General features: G+C 36.9%; 1 protein-coding gene across 1 annotated transcript in view; it reads right to left on the reverse strand.

The window, feature by feature from the left end:
- The window catches only part of LRP2 (LDL receptor related protein 2), a 119641-nt gene that overhangs the window by 90804 nt on the left and 11877 nt on the right, over positions 1-16960 (reverse strand). Inside the window, 3 exon segments of the mRNA XM_083842447.1 lie at positions 5873-5989; positions 8544-8666; positions 10769-10876. Of these exon segments, the coding sequence (XP_083698573.1) occupies positions 5873-5989; positions 8544-8666; positions 10769-10876 (348 nt within the window).

A 16960-nucleotide genomic window follows, 5' to 3' on the forward strand; every position in this document is an offset into this window, starting at 1 on the left:
AAGCACATGCAGTACTAATGCTGAGTAGGAGAGGATATTGCTACATAGACAAAAGTTACTTATTTCAGGCAACTGGTAAAAGCAAATAATTGCTATTTTCAGAAGTGGGATTTATTGAACATTTTCCTCTGTGTGGAGGGATAATATAGCAAGATAAATGAACTCAAAAAACAGAATAATCAAATTTCATTTTGCACCTTTTAGTTTTTCAGTTTGAATTCTTATTCCATTTTACCTCCATAAATATCAATAACGTAGACAGAGCAGGCTCTCGCTTAGGCACGTTTTAATTCATACTCTTGAAATTCAAAACATGGATCTTAAACTACTTCTGCAGAACTCAGAAAAGCTGCAATTTTTCCAGGCAGTCGCAAACTGTTTAGCTCACTTCTGCTACATATCATCACATTCCCACTAAACTTCAGTCACCTATGGATGAGGCTTACATGATTTTAAGTGTTAAGTTCTCAATGTGAGAACATAAACAGCTCTGTTGATGTCCACTAGAACAGATCTAACCCAACTGCCTCCCTGATAGATTCATTTCCATTTCATTCACTTTTACCACACTTAATGTAAGTCAGCAACTGGCAGGTAGGGACAGCAAGTGGCTAGTCCAAGAAAGGTAGCTGCTGCGTTCCTACCTGTGGCCTTCTGTTGCTAATTCCCTGAGCTTCCATTCCAACACCTTGCATGGACAATGTCAACACGTGCCCTAAACACTCCCTTGTGTCTCTTATTATACTGGGGGAGCCCAAAACGGGAAAGTTGCCTGTTCTTTACAGGTGCTAATGAACAAGACTTGAGAAACTCTGTCTTTCTCTCCAAAATTAAGAAAATGTTAGTGAGCTGAGTTTTCTACTCCATATCACTAAAAGGAAAATTCTGAAAAGGAAAAGAATCTGGACATTGGCAGAGGGAGTTAGAAGGGGAAAGAGCGCCCTAAACTGGAATACTTATACAATCTAGCTTAACGATAAGCCCTCTAGCAAAGAAAATCTTGAAAGTGAGCATTGTGACATTTTGAATTGAGGTGGGAAGTTCTTATATTATTCACTGCATTTAGGGCTTGCAAAATAAACATCTTGTAGTCTTATTTGACTTTTTTTAAAAAAGTAAGATTTCTCTATGAACACCTCATCCCAAAGCAGTATATTTGGGTATTAAAAAAAAAAACATAAGCTATACAAGAAGTGGTGCTCATCAGAGAAGCTGGTCATACTGTCTCTGCTTTAAGGTACACATGGAGAAAGTGTCAGACCTCTGTGCATGGCCTGGAACTACAAAAAAAGCCAAAGGAAGGGTTCTCTTCCAGGGACTCTGATACATAGCTTTTTTTGACAGGTGCATTAGAAAGAGTTGAAAAGGATGGATAAGGTTCTCAGTTAAAAGAGGGACAAGGTAGGTAGTTTGCATCTACAGAAGTCAGAATACAGCTGTACAAGAGTGGCGAGTGGAAAAGAGACTGCAGCATAAGACTAAAGATGGAGTTAGGATGAAAAGTGAAGGGACTGACAGGAAAATACAGCATTTTCTTTCACCATGTCTTAATTGCGAAGAGCCTCCATTTCATGTGAACACTATTTCATTTGTCTTCTCCTTCCAAGAACCTGTGGCTTATTAAAGAAAACTGAAAAGAGGAGATCTTTTCCTTGAGATCACCGTTCCTAGAAGATAATACAAGCTTTGTGGAAACAGGGAGAAACCCAACTACATTCATTCCAGTGTGCAGGCAGAATGTGAGCTCTTCTCTCTCTCCTCTTCTTCTGAGACATCTCTTTTTCTTAGCCAAAATACTCCTCTGCAGTCTCTCCCCATAATATGCCAGCACTTCAGCACAAAATATGATCAACTAGTAGATGCCAGCACAAATGACAGATAAGACACCTTGCTCCTTGTAACCCACAACCTGGTCTGGGGCAACAGTTGCAAACACATTTAAATGGCATGTGGAAGATGCTTGAAAGCCATGTCACAGGAATTGCAAAGCTCTATTACTTTGCTCTCTGCCTAACACTTTTGTTCTGCAAGCTGGAAATACATCCATGCAAAAACAGTAACAGGAAACGGCTGCAATTGGTATTGGATTCAGCAGACACCCATCTCTGTCACACAGAGATGTAGGAAGTATACAGGAAGTATAACCTTATGTAAATCCAATCCATGTTCCAAGAAGGATAAAGGAAAATAAAAAGGCAATTTCCTACTTCCAGGTGTCTTTTTTTTTTTAATCACAGCAAAGCTTCCGAACATTTTACAAAACTAAACTAATTAAAACTCTTTGACTCACTGCCACGAGTCACCATCTCACAGTGGGCATATCATTGCCCAGAGAGCTAACAGACACTAGAAGAAGGACTTATCTCAAGCCCAAGACTCCTTTGAGCCACATGGTGTCAGGCAGACTTCATAGCAGTGATGCTTTGAGGGCTGTCAGACCAACCAGAGCCTCGTCCCTAGCCTTAATTCCTGATTTTGATGCCTGCCACTATAACCTTTTGCTGCCTTCTTACCTTGCTTCAGTTTTGCTTCTTCCCTTACCCAAACTCTCCCTGGTGCAGACATTTCCTTCAGCCTGAATTTTTGCCTTATCCTGGAGCTGTTATATACAATTTGTCCAACTTAAGAACATTAGCCTCTGACCACAGTCCTTTTCTTCCTGTTTGGTCTACATCCCTTATGATCTCTTCAGTTCTTGATCTTTGTTCACCTTCACCCCCATCTCTGCAAATCCATCCCAGACCTGACTGCCCACTTCCTGACCACAACAGCTACTGAGTGCAGGAAACAAGAGGCAGGAATTAACAGGTTAGGCAGTTGACCCATGGCAGCAATTCAACATACAAATTAGAAGCGAAAATCTAGAGCTTCTGGCCCAGCACTCAGCCCATCAACCTCAACACATACATCACTAAAAAACTTCCCCTTTCTCCCTATTGGGCTCAGCAGAGTGCTCAGCCACCAAGGCTGTATCCAGAAAGTGAATTCAGAGCTGTATTCTGTCAGTCACCACAGACCAAAATTGGACACGGCTGGGATTTTCATTTTTCAACTGCAAAGCTGAGGCAGGAGAGAAAATTCTACCTCTAATTTAAAGAAATTAAGAATACAATACAGTAAAGTGATGCCAGTATTGGCAACTTACTACAAAGAAGTATTTGTGACCCTAAATAGCCTGTCACTTCATTCGGCATTGTTGAAGTTTTAAAATGGAAGTATTTGCTAGCTGCTGACTACTAAGACAGCTGGAAAAACAACCTGATATGCATATTTAACAGAAATTAAAAAAAAAATCATTTTATGAAATTGAAACAGGTTCAATGCACTAATTACATGACCCATAGCTGAAACATTGTTCTGATGTTTATCTTAGCCTCTGCATGGGTAGTTTTCCCTTCCTGTTAATCCCATTAGCAGTAAAATGGACTAAGGCTCTGAATTCCCTTGTTCTGTTTTATTACTTGTTTAATTGTTGAGTTACTTCATACTGGTGACATTTTGCAATTGACTAGTTTCTTAAATAATGTAACTTATCCAGCAATAAAACTTTATCTTCTTTACAATTTAAATTTGCTTCCAGAAAGACCAATGAGTGCAAGGCATAAGCAAACAGACGTAAGTTTGCATTCTGCGATGCTCCGTAAAATAACAGGATCCATTTTAAATAGCTCTTTTTCTTCCATAGTTCCTGGATGTTTTGTTTTTATTTATTAAATCATGTGATAAGGGAAAAGTAGTGACAAAGGAAGAGAGAAAAACAGTTATACTTCTCTTATATTTGTTTATATCAAATAGGGTAGAAAGGGAGATGGATAGTAACAGTGGGAAAAATTAATGTTCAAAGCAACTCCTGAAGCCTGCTTTAAAACAGTAAAATCTAATACTTAAACTGATTCCTATTGTATAGCTAATCATAAAGCTACCAAACAATTCATTTTGTCTTATGGCTTCTATTTAAAGTGTCAGACCTTGCAAAGATGGGGCTTGTCATTTCAGTCTTCCTGACTTACCTGTCTTCAGCACCACCACATTTCTTTAGACTAGTCCAACACTGCAACTTTTAATGTTCCAAGTCACAGTCATTCTTCTGTCTCAGAGGGACTGTCAACACATATTCTAATAAAACAGAGTAGTGGCCGCTGACTGATATGAGGCAGTTCCTCTCCCTGGGGCTAACTATTCTGCCTTCACAACAGTCACGGGGCCTACTGTCTGATGCAGCAGTGACTGGAGCACACAGCAGCAAAGCACCACTGTTAAGGTATCTAGAGACTCCTTTCCAAACTGCCTTTTTAATTATTTAGCTGAGAATGTTAAGTATGAAATAAGATGTGCAGTCCAATTTTCACGTGTTAATGTGGCTCCTAGTCCAAAGAAAGAATTCTGACATTGTCTTTAGGACTCCTGTCCCAGTCTGTCACAGATTTACTGCTTTATAATAATCATTGCATTTGGCTATTTCATATCTTATTCACAGACTACTTACAGACTTTTCAGAGGTGCTGAGCAGTTCCTCTTTTTCAGTTCATAGATAATACTTTTTTCAAACAAATATCTTCAAGAAATTTTTTTCACATGTAATACATTTGCTAAATTAAGTTATGAATCTCTTTGTCTCTGAAATTTAAGAGAGAAATGCCAAGCTACAGAAGATATTCTTCCAGCAATGATATGGGGTACTTTGCATCTTGGCATTTAGCCACTTGTGTTGCTGACTTAAAAATTGGCTGTGGGTCTGTCTAATGGAAAAGTTCCAAGCTGGCTGTCTCAGCAACCTTTTATTCCAAAGTATCATTTAGTTCTAAAACACCTTTCTCTTTAAAGAGCACACATTTTTAGCCACTTTTGGGTCAGGGATAAAATGCACTAGCAGTTGGCTAACCATGTAATATACCAGTTTTCCTTTACATGGCATGCACATATGCCCTTATTTCTCAAAGTGGAACCATTAACAACAACTTGTTTCTTGCTTCTTTAACTATTCTTTATTATGCTAATCTCTATTTTTTCCCCCCTAGATATGCTTCCAGTCTGCTTCTGATCAAAGTTTAGAGTTTGGCCTTTTTCTCAGAGGCATACTAAGTTCTAACAGCTGATATGAATGACATGTAAAGATTTTCCTCAATACCAACAATGAACAGACATGCTGTTACACACACTCTTGCATAGCTATTAGGCAAAAGCATCTCTGAAAAACATAACCTCGATTCTGTCGCCAGCTGTCTTCTTCATCAGTACTCAATCTAGGCTAGGATCCAGGGAGGCTGTAACCAGACAGTCAGGCAGCCTCAACTCTGTGGAAGTTAGACTAGAAAAAAATACTTGTCCACCTTTGTTTTATTGGCACAATATAAACAGCTTTTCTGAATGCAGTACGATCCAATGCTACTTCATTTCCATGAGAAACTACAGTTTTTGAAAACAAATGCTTTTTGAAGGGTTAATTCCTTCAAATAAATTATTTGGGATCAAATTCTTCTTTTCTGTACAGGTTATAGTTACCACTGATTTCAGTAAAGGGTATAAAAACAGAATATGAAAAAAAAATTCATAATTATCTCTGAGGTTCCTAAGGCTTTAAGCCATTTAAACATGGTTGTTTTTCTCCAATGCAATTATTTATTATTTTTCAGACAATGACAAACAAGAAATCTTGACCCCATGGTAGCAGTTTGCATTTGAGTACTGCAATAATGAACCTGTATCAGAATATCAGCTCTAATACACAAAAGAATTTGCAATGAAACTCTCATAACAAGAAGCATATTGTGGGCATCCTGTCCATCAACAAGCCCTTTAATCTTACAAATTGATTAAAATGCCACAGAGAGATGAGATGAAACTAGATATAGTGGTAAGGGTTAAGACTCACGGCAGTCTCTTTCATCTGTTCCATCAGTGCAGTCCTTTACTCGATCACACCTGTATTCACTCGGGATACACTGTCCATTTGAACACGTGAACTGCTGACTTGAGCATGTCCTCCCCGCTGCAAGAAACAGGCACTCATGAGTTTTTTCCTTCAACCAGGAGTTTTTAATGTAGAAAACTACTTTCCTTCTTCCTTTCTTAACTACTCCATCCTTCTCACAAACACAAGCATAAGACTTTCTCCCCCCTCCTTTACTTTTGCATGTGCAGGTGGACTTAAAAATGCTTGACAAGTAGATAGCAAATAACTCTGTGAGGCTGTCTGTAGCCTGCATGGTTACTGCTTCATTCCACTAGCAGGGTTGACCTCTAGATTAAAAATTACCTCCTTGTAATTGTTCTGCCTAAAAGATTAAACTACTAGTTCTCATTGTGTCAAGTTATTCTCTGTTACTTTGTTTATTGGGTCAATATCTGTCAGTGCCTATCAGTTATTTGGTCAACTACCCAAGCATAATGAATATGAACAAGAAATCATCTATACTGCCACCACGTAAACACTGCAGAGCTGCAGGTAAGGCACTTCTCTGTAATACAGCCAGGGCCTCAACAGTCAGGTAACTAACAGAGGGCTGAGAATGATTACATCTCTTCTCAAGACAACTATGTCAGTGAAAAGCAACCACATAAAACTGTATGATTCTAGTTTGATTCTACTTGAGCTAAATTACGCTCTCACTTCCTCTTCGGCAAATTAATTGAGTCTATGAAGATAGAACTGAAGGGTAAAATCACTGCTAACTTTTCCTCCCTTCTGCCATTTACAGTTTTGTTCCTTTCAAACTCATGTTATGTCTCCACATCACCCCAATCTATATGCTGGCATCTGGTCTGCTGCTTTACAGGGGTCTCTATTCTTTCTCCTTTCAGCAGTGTTCCCAAAGCAAGCACAGATACTCATGTCATTAGAAGAATAAAAGAGATCAATACAGCAAAGTAGAACAGATATTTTTGTAATTTTGCGTTTGTGACTCGCAGATCTGTTGGCCAGCTGGCTCTCAGGGAAGATTTTGGAAGTTTCAAGAAATAAAAGCTCTCTATCATTCCCAAGCACAGAGATAAAAAGTCCCATACAAGGAGATGGCTCAAAAACAGCAGCAACAGCACAGTTCTGCTGTGTAATTACTGACAGAGACTTTTCAAAACATTCACGATTAACAAGTACATGGAGAACGGTGTTACTGTGACACAGTTCAAAAGTTAACCTAGAGCTGTTGACCATTTTGCATTTTTATCTACAGATTCCTTAGTTAATGCACAAACAGCAGATGTGCTGACACCTTCACAGAGGAAGAGGGAAGCAAAACGCAGTTCACCTTAGTTCTAAGTTTTCCATCCTTAGCGGGAACACATACCAAGATCGAAAAGCATGCACCTAAGCTGTGAGAAAAATTCTTCCAAAACAAACCTGTGAACCTTTAATCAAGGGGGTTACTGAACACCTCCCGAGCTGTTCAGGCAATTTAAAGAAGTTATCCAAAAATTACACATAGAACCAAATGGGAAAAATAAATGAATCATATCACTTAAAGGAACTTCTGATACTCAAGTAGCAGCAAATTGGTTCTGTAGAACACTACAACACTTGCTCTTCCTTTTTCATGCCACAACGCAGCAGAGAATATAATTTGGTGTGACAATCATCCCAGTTCACCGTTCATTACCTTGGCACAAAAATAACCATATGTAGCCCTTAAACTGCTTAGTTACTAAATTCAAAAATCAGAGTAACGTATTTTATTATTATTTATAATCAATATGTATCTTATTACCAATACCAAAAAGAGAAAAGCCTACAGCAATGGCAGTGAGGCTGCTAAAATATATGGAGAACATTAAACACTTTGTGTATTAATTATGTTTGAATTGCTGTTTTACACCAGTGTAGCACATTAAAGTGAAGTGCTAATACGAAAAATGTCCTAAGATTATGCTGTCCAAATAACAGAAGACTAAACTTTCATCCCATACCAGGACTTCTTGTATTCCTCCCATCCACTATGAGGGAGGAATACTCACTTCTCATACATCCAATATGAGAAAGAACTGCTCTGGTCATTTTCAATAGTAGCACCATTAAATAGCATCTCTGAAGATGACACAAGAATCTTTAACAATGCTTACTTTAACTGCTTGGTAACTCCTTTTTTTATGCATAAATTTAAAACTTCTACAAAGAAAGGAAGGGTTTTTTTGTTTGTTTGTTTTTTAATTCTGATATGCTAGTATGAATTCTGTTATGCAATGACTGAAGCAGCTTTTGCTGTGATGGTATTTAGGTATCAGGGTATTATGTAGATTTCACCATTTTTTTAACTACTAAATTCTGTATCAGCCACAGAACTAGTATGCACTGTATATCTTCCTCTTTTTCCTATTTTTAATTAACTAAAACATCAGTAATTTTCAGATTTAAAGATTTTGAGATGCCTCTTAGATAAAATATAGCAAATTTGTCCTATCTGCATATATAATTTCTAAAACTACTTTGGAGAGACTCTTCTGGTAAAAGCTGCACTTAGAGCACGCTTGTTACTGTATTTTATCAATATGTTATGTTAATGATCTCTTACTTCATGAAGTTGGTATAACATTAGATATTAAATACTTACGACATTGTTGATGCTCATCTGAACCATCTTCACAATCTTCCTCATCATCGCATACCCAGGAGTGTGGGATACATTCACCATCAGTCTGACACTGGAATTGATTTCCCTCACAGGTAGGTTGTGCTAAGTAAGCAGAGAATAAAGAAGTCATTTCACAAACATGTGGGAAAGCAATTTCAAATAAAAAATAAATAAATAAATAGAAAGACTTAAGGTTCAAGTATCAGTTGATTTAAACTTCCACTAAATACATGAACAAACCAAAGAAATACAACTACAAATCAAAGAAAAGGAACAGATCAGGGAGGGGGCGCAGCACAAGGATACTCAAGTTTTAGTGAACTTAGCTAAACTTTAGTTTTAGTGAACTCGTTTGTATGGATCTTCAGTTTTGCATCCTCTCATGGAGAAAGGCAGGCCATAGCAAAAGCTTGGGGCTCTGGACTGTCCTCTGCCAGAGCCTCTTTTTCTGCACTTCTATATGGAGTAATGCTAGCTTCCCTAGGCTCTCAGAAACCCATTCAATTTCCCTCACTCCACCCCAGATGCTCTATCCCTGGTAGGAAGATCTTTCAAAAATAAGCTCATGATTCTTCTACATGAATTCATAAGGCAAAAGTGAGGGTCATGTCAGAACAACCTGAATGCTGCTGTCCCAGCTCCACTCTGGATTTTTCAATAGCCAAGCAACAGGGAGCCATTAGAGAGAAAGGTCAAAATAAATGCTTGAAACTAACTGTGTTACAGCTTACTTGCTCCACCCCTAGTTAATACTCCTGGGAAGAATCACTGGCACAAAACAGTCCAGTAGACAGGACTCTGGTCTTAATGATCTTTTTTCATGGGATCATGTTTTTGCTGTGCTGCAAAGTCATCTAGAAACACTTTGTGCTCACAGAATGAAATGTAAGCAAAAGTATTGATGCAAACAAAAGGTTTCAAGGCAGAAAATGAAATCACTTCATAGATTTAGCATTGATAAGTACAAAATAATATCAGAGGTAAAGTAACTAGATAAAGTCAATCACAGACAATCAACTCCATGTATATTTTTTTGGATTCCTGTTTTGGGTACCAAAGAAAAATCTTGTAATATTATTTTAACCATAGGCCAGTTTTAAATAGTTTAGTACTATCTTCCTAAACACTTGTGCCCCACTAACTATAGCACACTAGCACATTGTTTTTAAAAGCACAATTAACTGAAAAAAAAAAGTAATGTTTCATTTTCATCTTCCTAATTCATCACGAGTATGAAAATGAGAACAATTCAGTATCATGCTTATAACTATGACAAATATAGCAGATGTCAGGTTTCTGTTAGCTTTCACAAAGTCAATACAAATTTTACTCTCCCTTTGTTCAAAGCCCAACCAATTCTATCCAGCTGCAGCTCCGAACTAAGCTGAAATAGTAAGCTATAGGACAACACTTTTTTTTTCCAGTTTAAGGCAATTCTTCATTAAGAATTGCACTTATTTTTGGAGCTAAATAAATGCTAGGCAACAAATCAGTCTGCCAAGCTGTGTGAATGACCTCCAATTATTATATGGGTCAAGCAACAAAGAAACAATCCAGTGTGAAAAGAATCAACATAAATTAGTCTTTTGTATTTGACATCAGCTACGGGACAAAAACTGGCCTAACCTGTAAGTGGGCTGATAACCACACCAGCCCACAAGAGTTCAAAGAACACTAGCATCCAGAACATAAATGCAGGCAAGTTTGTGTAAACAGACTGTGGAGGGAATATCCCCATTTACATATATATATATATATATATATATATGTATATTAATGTATATGTATATGTAATCTGTGTATATATATATATTAATATTTAGCTTGAAAGAGTCTTTTTGCCTGGACATTCTAGCCCATCTGAATGCAATTTTTGTCAGAGTCGCATACGCGGAGGACAACACAACCACTCTAAACAACTATCCAAGACTCTGCTTAAGGTGCAGTAGGTACAGTTCATTGTCTAGGGTCTCAAAGCTCCAAAAATTTGGAGTCCAGGTGATACGGGTGGTATTGGCATGTGCATCCAATATTCAGGATTCCACAGGACTGAGCAGATTGTAGTCATCTCAGACAACTAGGATTTTTCTCCACCTCTCTCTCCCTTTAATGTTCATTCTTGTAGCACAGGTACAGTTGGGAGCACTTTGGGAGCTCGGTATTTCTTATGTTATCAAAATTTGCTCTACAGTTGTTTCACTTACGACAACCAGCTTCATCTGTATCATCTGAGCAGTCTCTGGCCCCATCGCACCTCCAGTCTGCAGGAATACAGCGACCATTTCCACAGCGAAACTGCCCACGCTCACATCCTGTGGTAAAACACAGTAACAAGCAGGTTAGCAGTACCAATTAAACAAAACAGACACTGGAGTGTATTCCTGTCAAATAATCGTATGTATATCCATAACCTTATGGCATGGAAAGGGAAGAAAAGATTATTATGATAATACAAAAATTTAAGTAGGTGTCTGTATGAAAAAGCATTGGGACAGTCAAAAAAAAAGGAAGAACCAGCTTTAAATCTTACAGGATTACAACTTACAACTAAATTACTAGAAAATTGAAAAACTGAATTGAAAATTTTAATACACTCATATATTATCCGAACAGAAAAGAGAAAAAAAGGTCTTAGAGGGGAACATATACAACAAAAAGCTATTTAACAGGACTGTTCCAATTTTAAATTCACAGACAGTAGAGACTTACATAAAGGAAGGGGATTATTTTCCACAACATATCAAAGGGCTAAATATGCTAAATATGTTGTCCTCCCCACAGCCCATGTAGATAATAATAATAATAATAAACCCCCTTTGATGTGGAAATCTTGTTTCAGCAGCCACATATTGGTGACCTGCTTGAAAGTATAGAATGGTCTCTATTTTGTTTTGGTTTATAACACCCTAATATTTAGAGTCTTTCCTCTGAAGTACAGTAAAGCATGTCTTCAGTCATCATTTAAATAGCAAATAATTTTAAAAGAAATTAAGCTTTCAGACATTTAAGGCTGATAAAAGTTAGCCTGCTGTCATTCTCTCACACTTGACCTACTAAGGATTAAGACCTGATAAAGAAACATTCACTTCCAGTGTAAATGCAGCTGGATCAGGCCTTTATTAGAGTTGTCTAATGAAATCTCCAGTCCCATAGGAGAGAGCAAATGCACTGTTTATGGCCTTTCATTGTGACTACAGCCTCATAAAAAGGGAGCGAACAGTTTTATAGGTCCCCAAAACAATGAGCTATAACATAATTAGGCTCAACAGAGCTCTGTTTCATGTTAATCTGTTGTCAGCACCTCAGAGCAGGGAACACTGAAAAAAAAAAAAGAGGTAGTAGCAGAGCCCAACTCTGAAGAAAAAAAAAAAAAGTTTCCTGATTTAATTAATAACTATATGATAAAACTACATCTTTCAATTACTCTGAGTGATTTGTCCAGAGGAGATAACCTCAGTATATATAAAGCACAACCACCTACTTTCTGAATTCATGATGACATAAATAACACGCTACCCTAACTTTCATGTAAAACCAGGCATATCAACACTGTCACATAAACACAGTTAAGTGATGTATTCCTAAGGGATATAGGCAAGCTACTTTATGAAAGGAATGTTCAAATCTGATTGTCTGGTAGTGACATCCTGATTTATAATGTATCCTGCAAATGGTCAAAAATTTCACTTGGATAAATGGTGGTACAGAGTGGTACAGGAGTATGTTCGCCCAAATACCTTCTATAGACTAATGCATGATGGTGGTTGGTGGTGCAGGTCTGGGGTTGGTGGTGCAGGTCTCTTATCAACTACCTTTAAAACACAACAACCTCCCTTGCAAAACTGCCCTGAAGGAATGTACAAGTTCACTCTGGAATCCCAGGCCCTCTCTCTGAATTCTACCCTACAAAGCAACATTTCCATATGAGATTAGCAGTTAAAGCTCTAATTAACACAATGCATAAAACACCATTTATCAGTTGGAATTATTATGCAAGGTAAAAACTAAACCCACTTGCATATTTAGCATATATTGCTCTTCAAAACCACAAGAATATTCATAGCTAACTTACCTAAAAAGAAGTTACAGTTCAGAATTAAATCCATATCCATGATTAGTTTCCAGTGAATAAGAGGTTTATAAACATGCAATATGTGCAATAATTACACTATAATTTGTACATTATTTGTAAAGAAAAACTAGCCAATTTTTTTTTCAGGCATTACACACAACTGCTAATTTATTTTGCCTATCTTGTAATAAGTTCCTACATTTAAGCATATTCTTATAGTGATATAAATGAGGAGATAACACCGATAAACTTTTTAGAAAGCATTATAAACATAGCTGCCTTTGTACAGCATGAGAAATGGTAACTGAATGTTAACAGAAAATCTGCAAAGCACGCAGTTCTCCTACACTGTAATTCTTCACAGAATTAGAGCTTAAGTTGCTCACACCTACATACAGTAAGTGCTGTATCAATGTCTGTTTATAAAATTCTTCAACAGACCTGTTATAATTCATTTAATTATGGCATTAGCCTTTTCTAATGTTATCTTCCATGCTTACTTGTAACTGAAGGCAAAGAGCTCTGATATACCTTTACAAAAAACAACAGACTGATACCTCATGTATGACTGTTTTATAATATCTTTATAACAAAGATAATCACATAGCAAATAATGACATTAATTCATTAAAAGACAGTCTGTGAAACCAAGTAATATGGAAGAAGTAAAAGTGATCTGTAGTTTCAAGAGCACTACTCACCAAAGTTCTAAAAAGCTTGTGATTCTGCTTTGATCAAAACTAATTCTAACTTAGTTAAAGGAGAACGCAATCAGGGGCGAAAATGAATGATTACAAAATCTATTGCTACTAACACTCAGCAGAAATATCCAGAATGAAAGAAAAACAACCACATCATCAATAAGAGCATATCGATTATTGTTTATGGTTTGTTACCATGAACAACTCCAGTGACCATTTGCTCTAAACTTAAATGTACATATTCTGCGTAGAAACAAATACTTGAAACTTACGAGATTTGAAGAACTGTGATTTAAATGCCATGAATTTAGTTATCTGTTTTAAATAGTATTACTTTAGGTAATAAATTAATTGCAGGCATTACTCACACTGACTAGGGATGATCCACAGAGGAAGCATTACAGAGTCCAAAAGGACTATTTCCAGTGGTATAGGCTATGCAATGTGAGCCTGCAGCACCTGGGTTTCAGTAAGACCAGGGAACTGTCAGAAGACAAGGGACATCCGCTTGTTTTTTTGGCATTATTTGAAGCCTTGATTCACTGAAGGATTAGTAATTATAAATTTTATGGAAGATTTTGCTTTCGATAAGAAACTTTAAAAAAAAAAAAAAATAGGAAGGCAACTCATGAATCAGTTGGATGCTGCCAAAAATTAATACCAATGAACTAATTTCCATAGAAATTCTGATTTCCTCTGACAGATACTGATAAAACCAGACACCTCTTTCAGGCAGACAGAATTCTGTTAGTAGGATTCTTGCTAGAAATAACCACTGAGTTTAAAAACAAGCAGTAAACCAATTAAAGTTTAGGTTTTACAGTCATGCTTAAAATTTGCTAATAGAAAAGTACCTGGGTGACTTTTAAAAGTTCAAAATTGAGAGAGGGTTGATTTTTTGGTTTTGCTTTATTTTTGTTATAATACATTTTTATCTTCTGACTGTGATTAAAGCACTACCAGAAGACAGACTAGAAAAATACATGGCAGACCTGATGAATCATACATATATAAAGAAGAATTTCTGGGCATTAGCAGTAAGAATTTTGAAATATTAAATATCTATTTTAACTATTTGATATTCAGGAAAACAAACTAAGAACAGATGTCATCTTTAATATAAACCAGTCTAGCACTGGAAAATACAAACCAAAGATCAGAATTCTCACTAGAAAGATATATCCCAAAGCATCATTCCTAAACTTCCTGCCACTCTTACTCTCTTTAGGCTTTATGCTGATGTTGTCACTGTACCTTCTAGGGCTCTTTGTGTCTGGGATACTCTTGTAGAGACTCCTGAGTGGATGTTTAAGATTCATAATTTGCTCAGTTAGAAACAAGAAAGCTAGTATTACTGGCTCTGTCTAAGCTACTTGCTCAAAGATTATGCCAGGTAGTCATTTTGCAATGGAATAAAGAAACATAATAGTGATTTTTTCAGAGCAAAGATGGGATGAAACACTAATCAACAACCAACAACTGCTGGTCAGCAACAACGACCACTGCATAGGAATGAAGTCTCCCAAGTTAAACCACTGCCAAAGACAAACTCGGCTGCCACCAGAGGTTGGTAGCAACCCTTAGCACCACTAATGAATGTTACTTGATGTCACATTAAGCCATATGGAACTCTATCAGAAAAGAGGGAGTTTAATAGCTTCAGGCATTTCACAGCACAATGGTTCTAATTCACAGGGCTACAGTCTTCAACAGAAAGGCAGCCCATTATGCCCTCTCAAGTTTCCTTGTGCTTCACTTGCCCCAATATGTTTGTGTTTAAATATTTACATAGAGAACTAAAGCTTAAATTCAATCTTCTTGTATTAAAAATGGAATTGAAATAATTTTATGTTTGACTGATAATGGAGACCAACATTGCTTTACAACTCTACACATTAAGTTAGACTACTTTCAGTTTCTCTCTAAACAGTTACAGTCTTCTCCAGTTCTTTCCATATATTCCCCACCTTCTGAAGTACTTATATCATCCACAGATTTTAAGGACATCATGGCAGTCTGACTATACAGAACAGACCAAAATAATCATTAGTTCTTTCTTCCTCATGCTCATAACATCATTGAGAACTGCTAACAGTAGATCTTGAATGAAAGATTTAAAGGAATGAAGAATGTATTAAACCCAGGGTAAACTGCACCACTCAAAACGTCCACTTAAAAATGACACTTACATTACTGTGATTACTTTATATTTCAGGAATCACATCTCACAATTTTTTATTTTTTTTTAAAGAGTGACATTTTTCAAGGCAGTATTTTTTCAGCTGAACTGTTGTGCCTAATATCTCTGCAGTTTTTAAAAAATAAGTGTTAACGAACATTACAAGCTTCTCCGTATAAATTTTACAAAAAGAACTATAAGTTACAAGTTCTCTTTTCTCCCTTCCTGCCTTCCAACAAAGGGTACTACTGTTTGTCTCCATGTGGCCCCCCAAACAGAACAAGCACCAAAGCAGCCCACTCCAGTGGCCCTTCAGGTGAAGTCCTGGAAATGCACTTTTCATACATTTTGATGTCAGATTTTTGCCTAGCTTAACCACATTTCACACAGTCTGAGGTTTTGGAATGCTCAGGGAGGTGAAGCTGAACCTCTGCAAATTCCATCTCCATTCCCCCACACCAAAGAAAAAGGAAAGAAAATCCATAATTCACCAAAGACCATTGCTTATTTTTGTAAAATGCCCTATGATACTGAAAAGTAGTTTTCTGCTAGCAATTACAATAGGAAAAGATGTTCTGAACATCTTTTATGCCTACATGTCTGTTAACTAGACTATATTAGAGAAATAATTTTGACAGTATCAATGAAAATACAGTACAAATATTAGTCTGCACTCACTTCACATAACTGGAAGACCTCATTATACAGAGCACAGAGGACAGAATTTGAAGCAACAGATTTGTTTCTCCACTGACATTAACTGGACTTAGAGGTTGACTCCCAAATCCTAGTTGTACAGGTTCCTCATAATTTAGCAGAAACCCACTGATGACAATAATAAAACACCTGTTATTTCACAAAGCAACAGAAAATTACACCTCCAGTTCATCTCTCCCTAAAAATCTACTTGTGTTTAAATATTACTGGATTATAAGTAGAACTTATCAGGAGGGTGCGCAAAATGAAAACAGAAGGGAAACTTAACTTTAATCTTTGCTTATTTGTTTCTTACTGTAAGCCTGGCTGGATATGCATAGTCTAGTTCCATCTCAGATGGATGAGCTACATGTTCCATACTCACAGCAGCAGAACTTGTGAGCAAACCACACCCTGAGTTCAGTGGATGATTAATACCACAAGCTGGTATAAACAGATCTTGCCTGGCGGATTCTGATAAGTACTTCTGAAAGTTTTACTCATTGATTTAAAACAACAACAAAAAAAAAAAAAAAACACTTTAAAATTCAATAAGAAAATTGAATTGAAAATTTTGTCTTTCACTATGGACTTAGAAATACAATGTTTCACTACAGCAACAGGAGATTTTTATCGTTTCCCTTTCAAAAGGACATGCTAAGAAACAATGTTCCCTCAGTGCCAAAAAAAAGCATGGAGACAGCTGTCTCTTCTGGTGTAAATCAGCAATGCCACTTAGATACAAGAA

Source organism: Anser anser, assembly GCF_964211835.1.
Source record: "Anser anser genome assembly, chromosome: 6".
Classification (NCBI taxonomy): Eukaryota; Metazoa; Chordata; class Aves; order Anseriformes; family Anatidae; genus Anser; species Anser anser.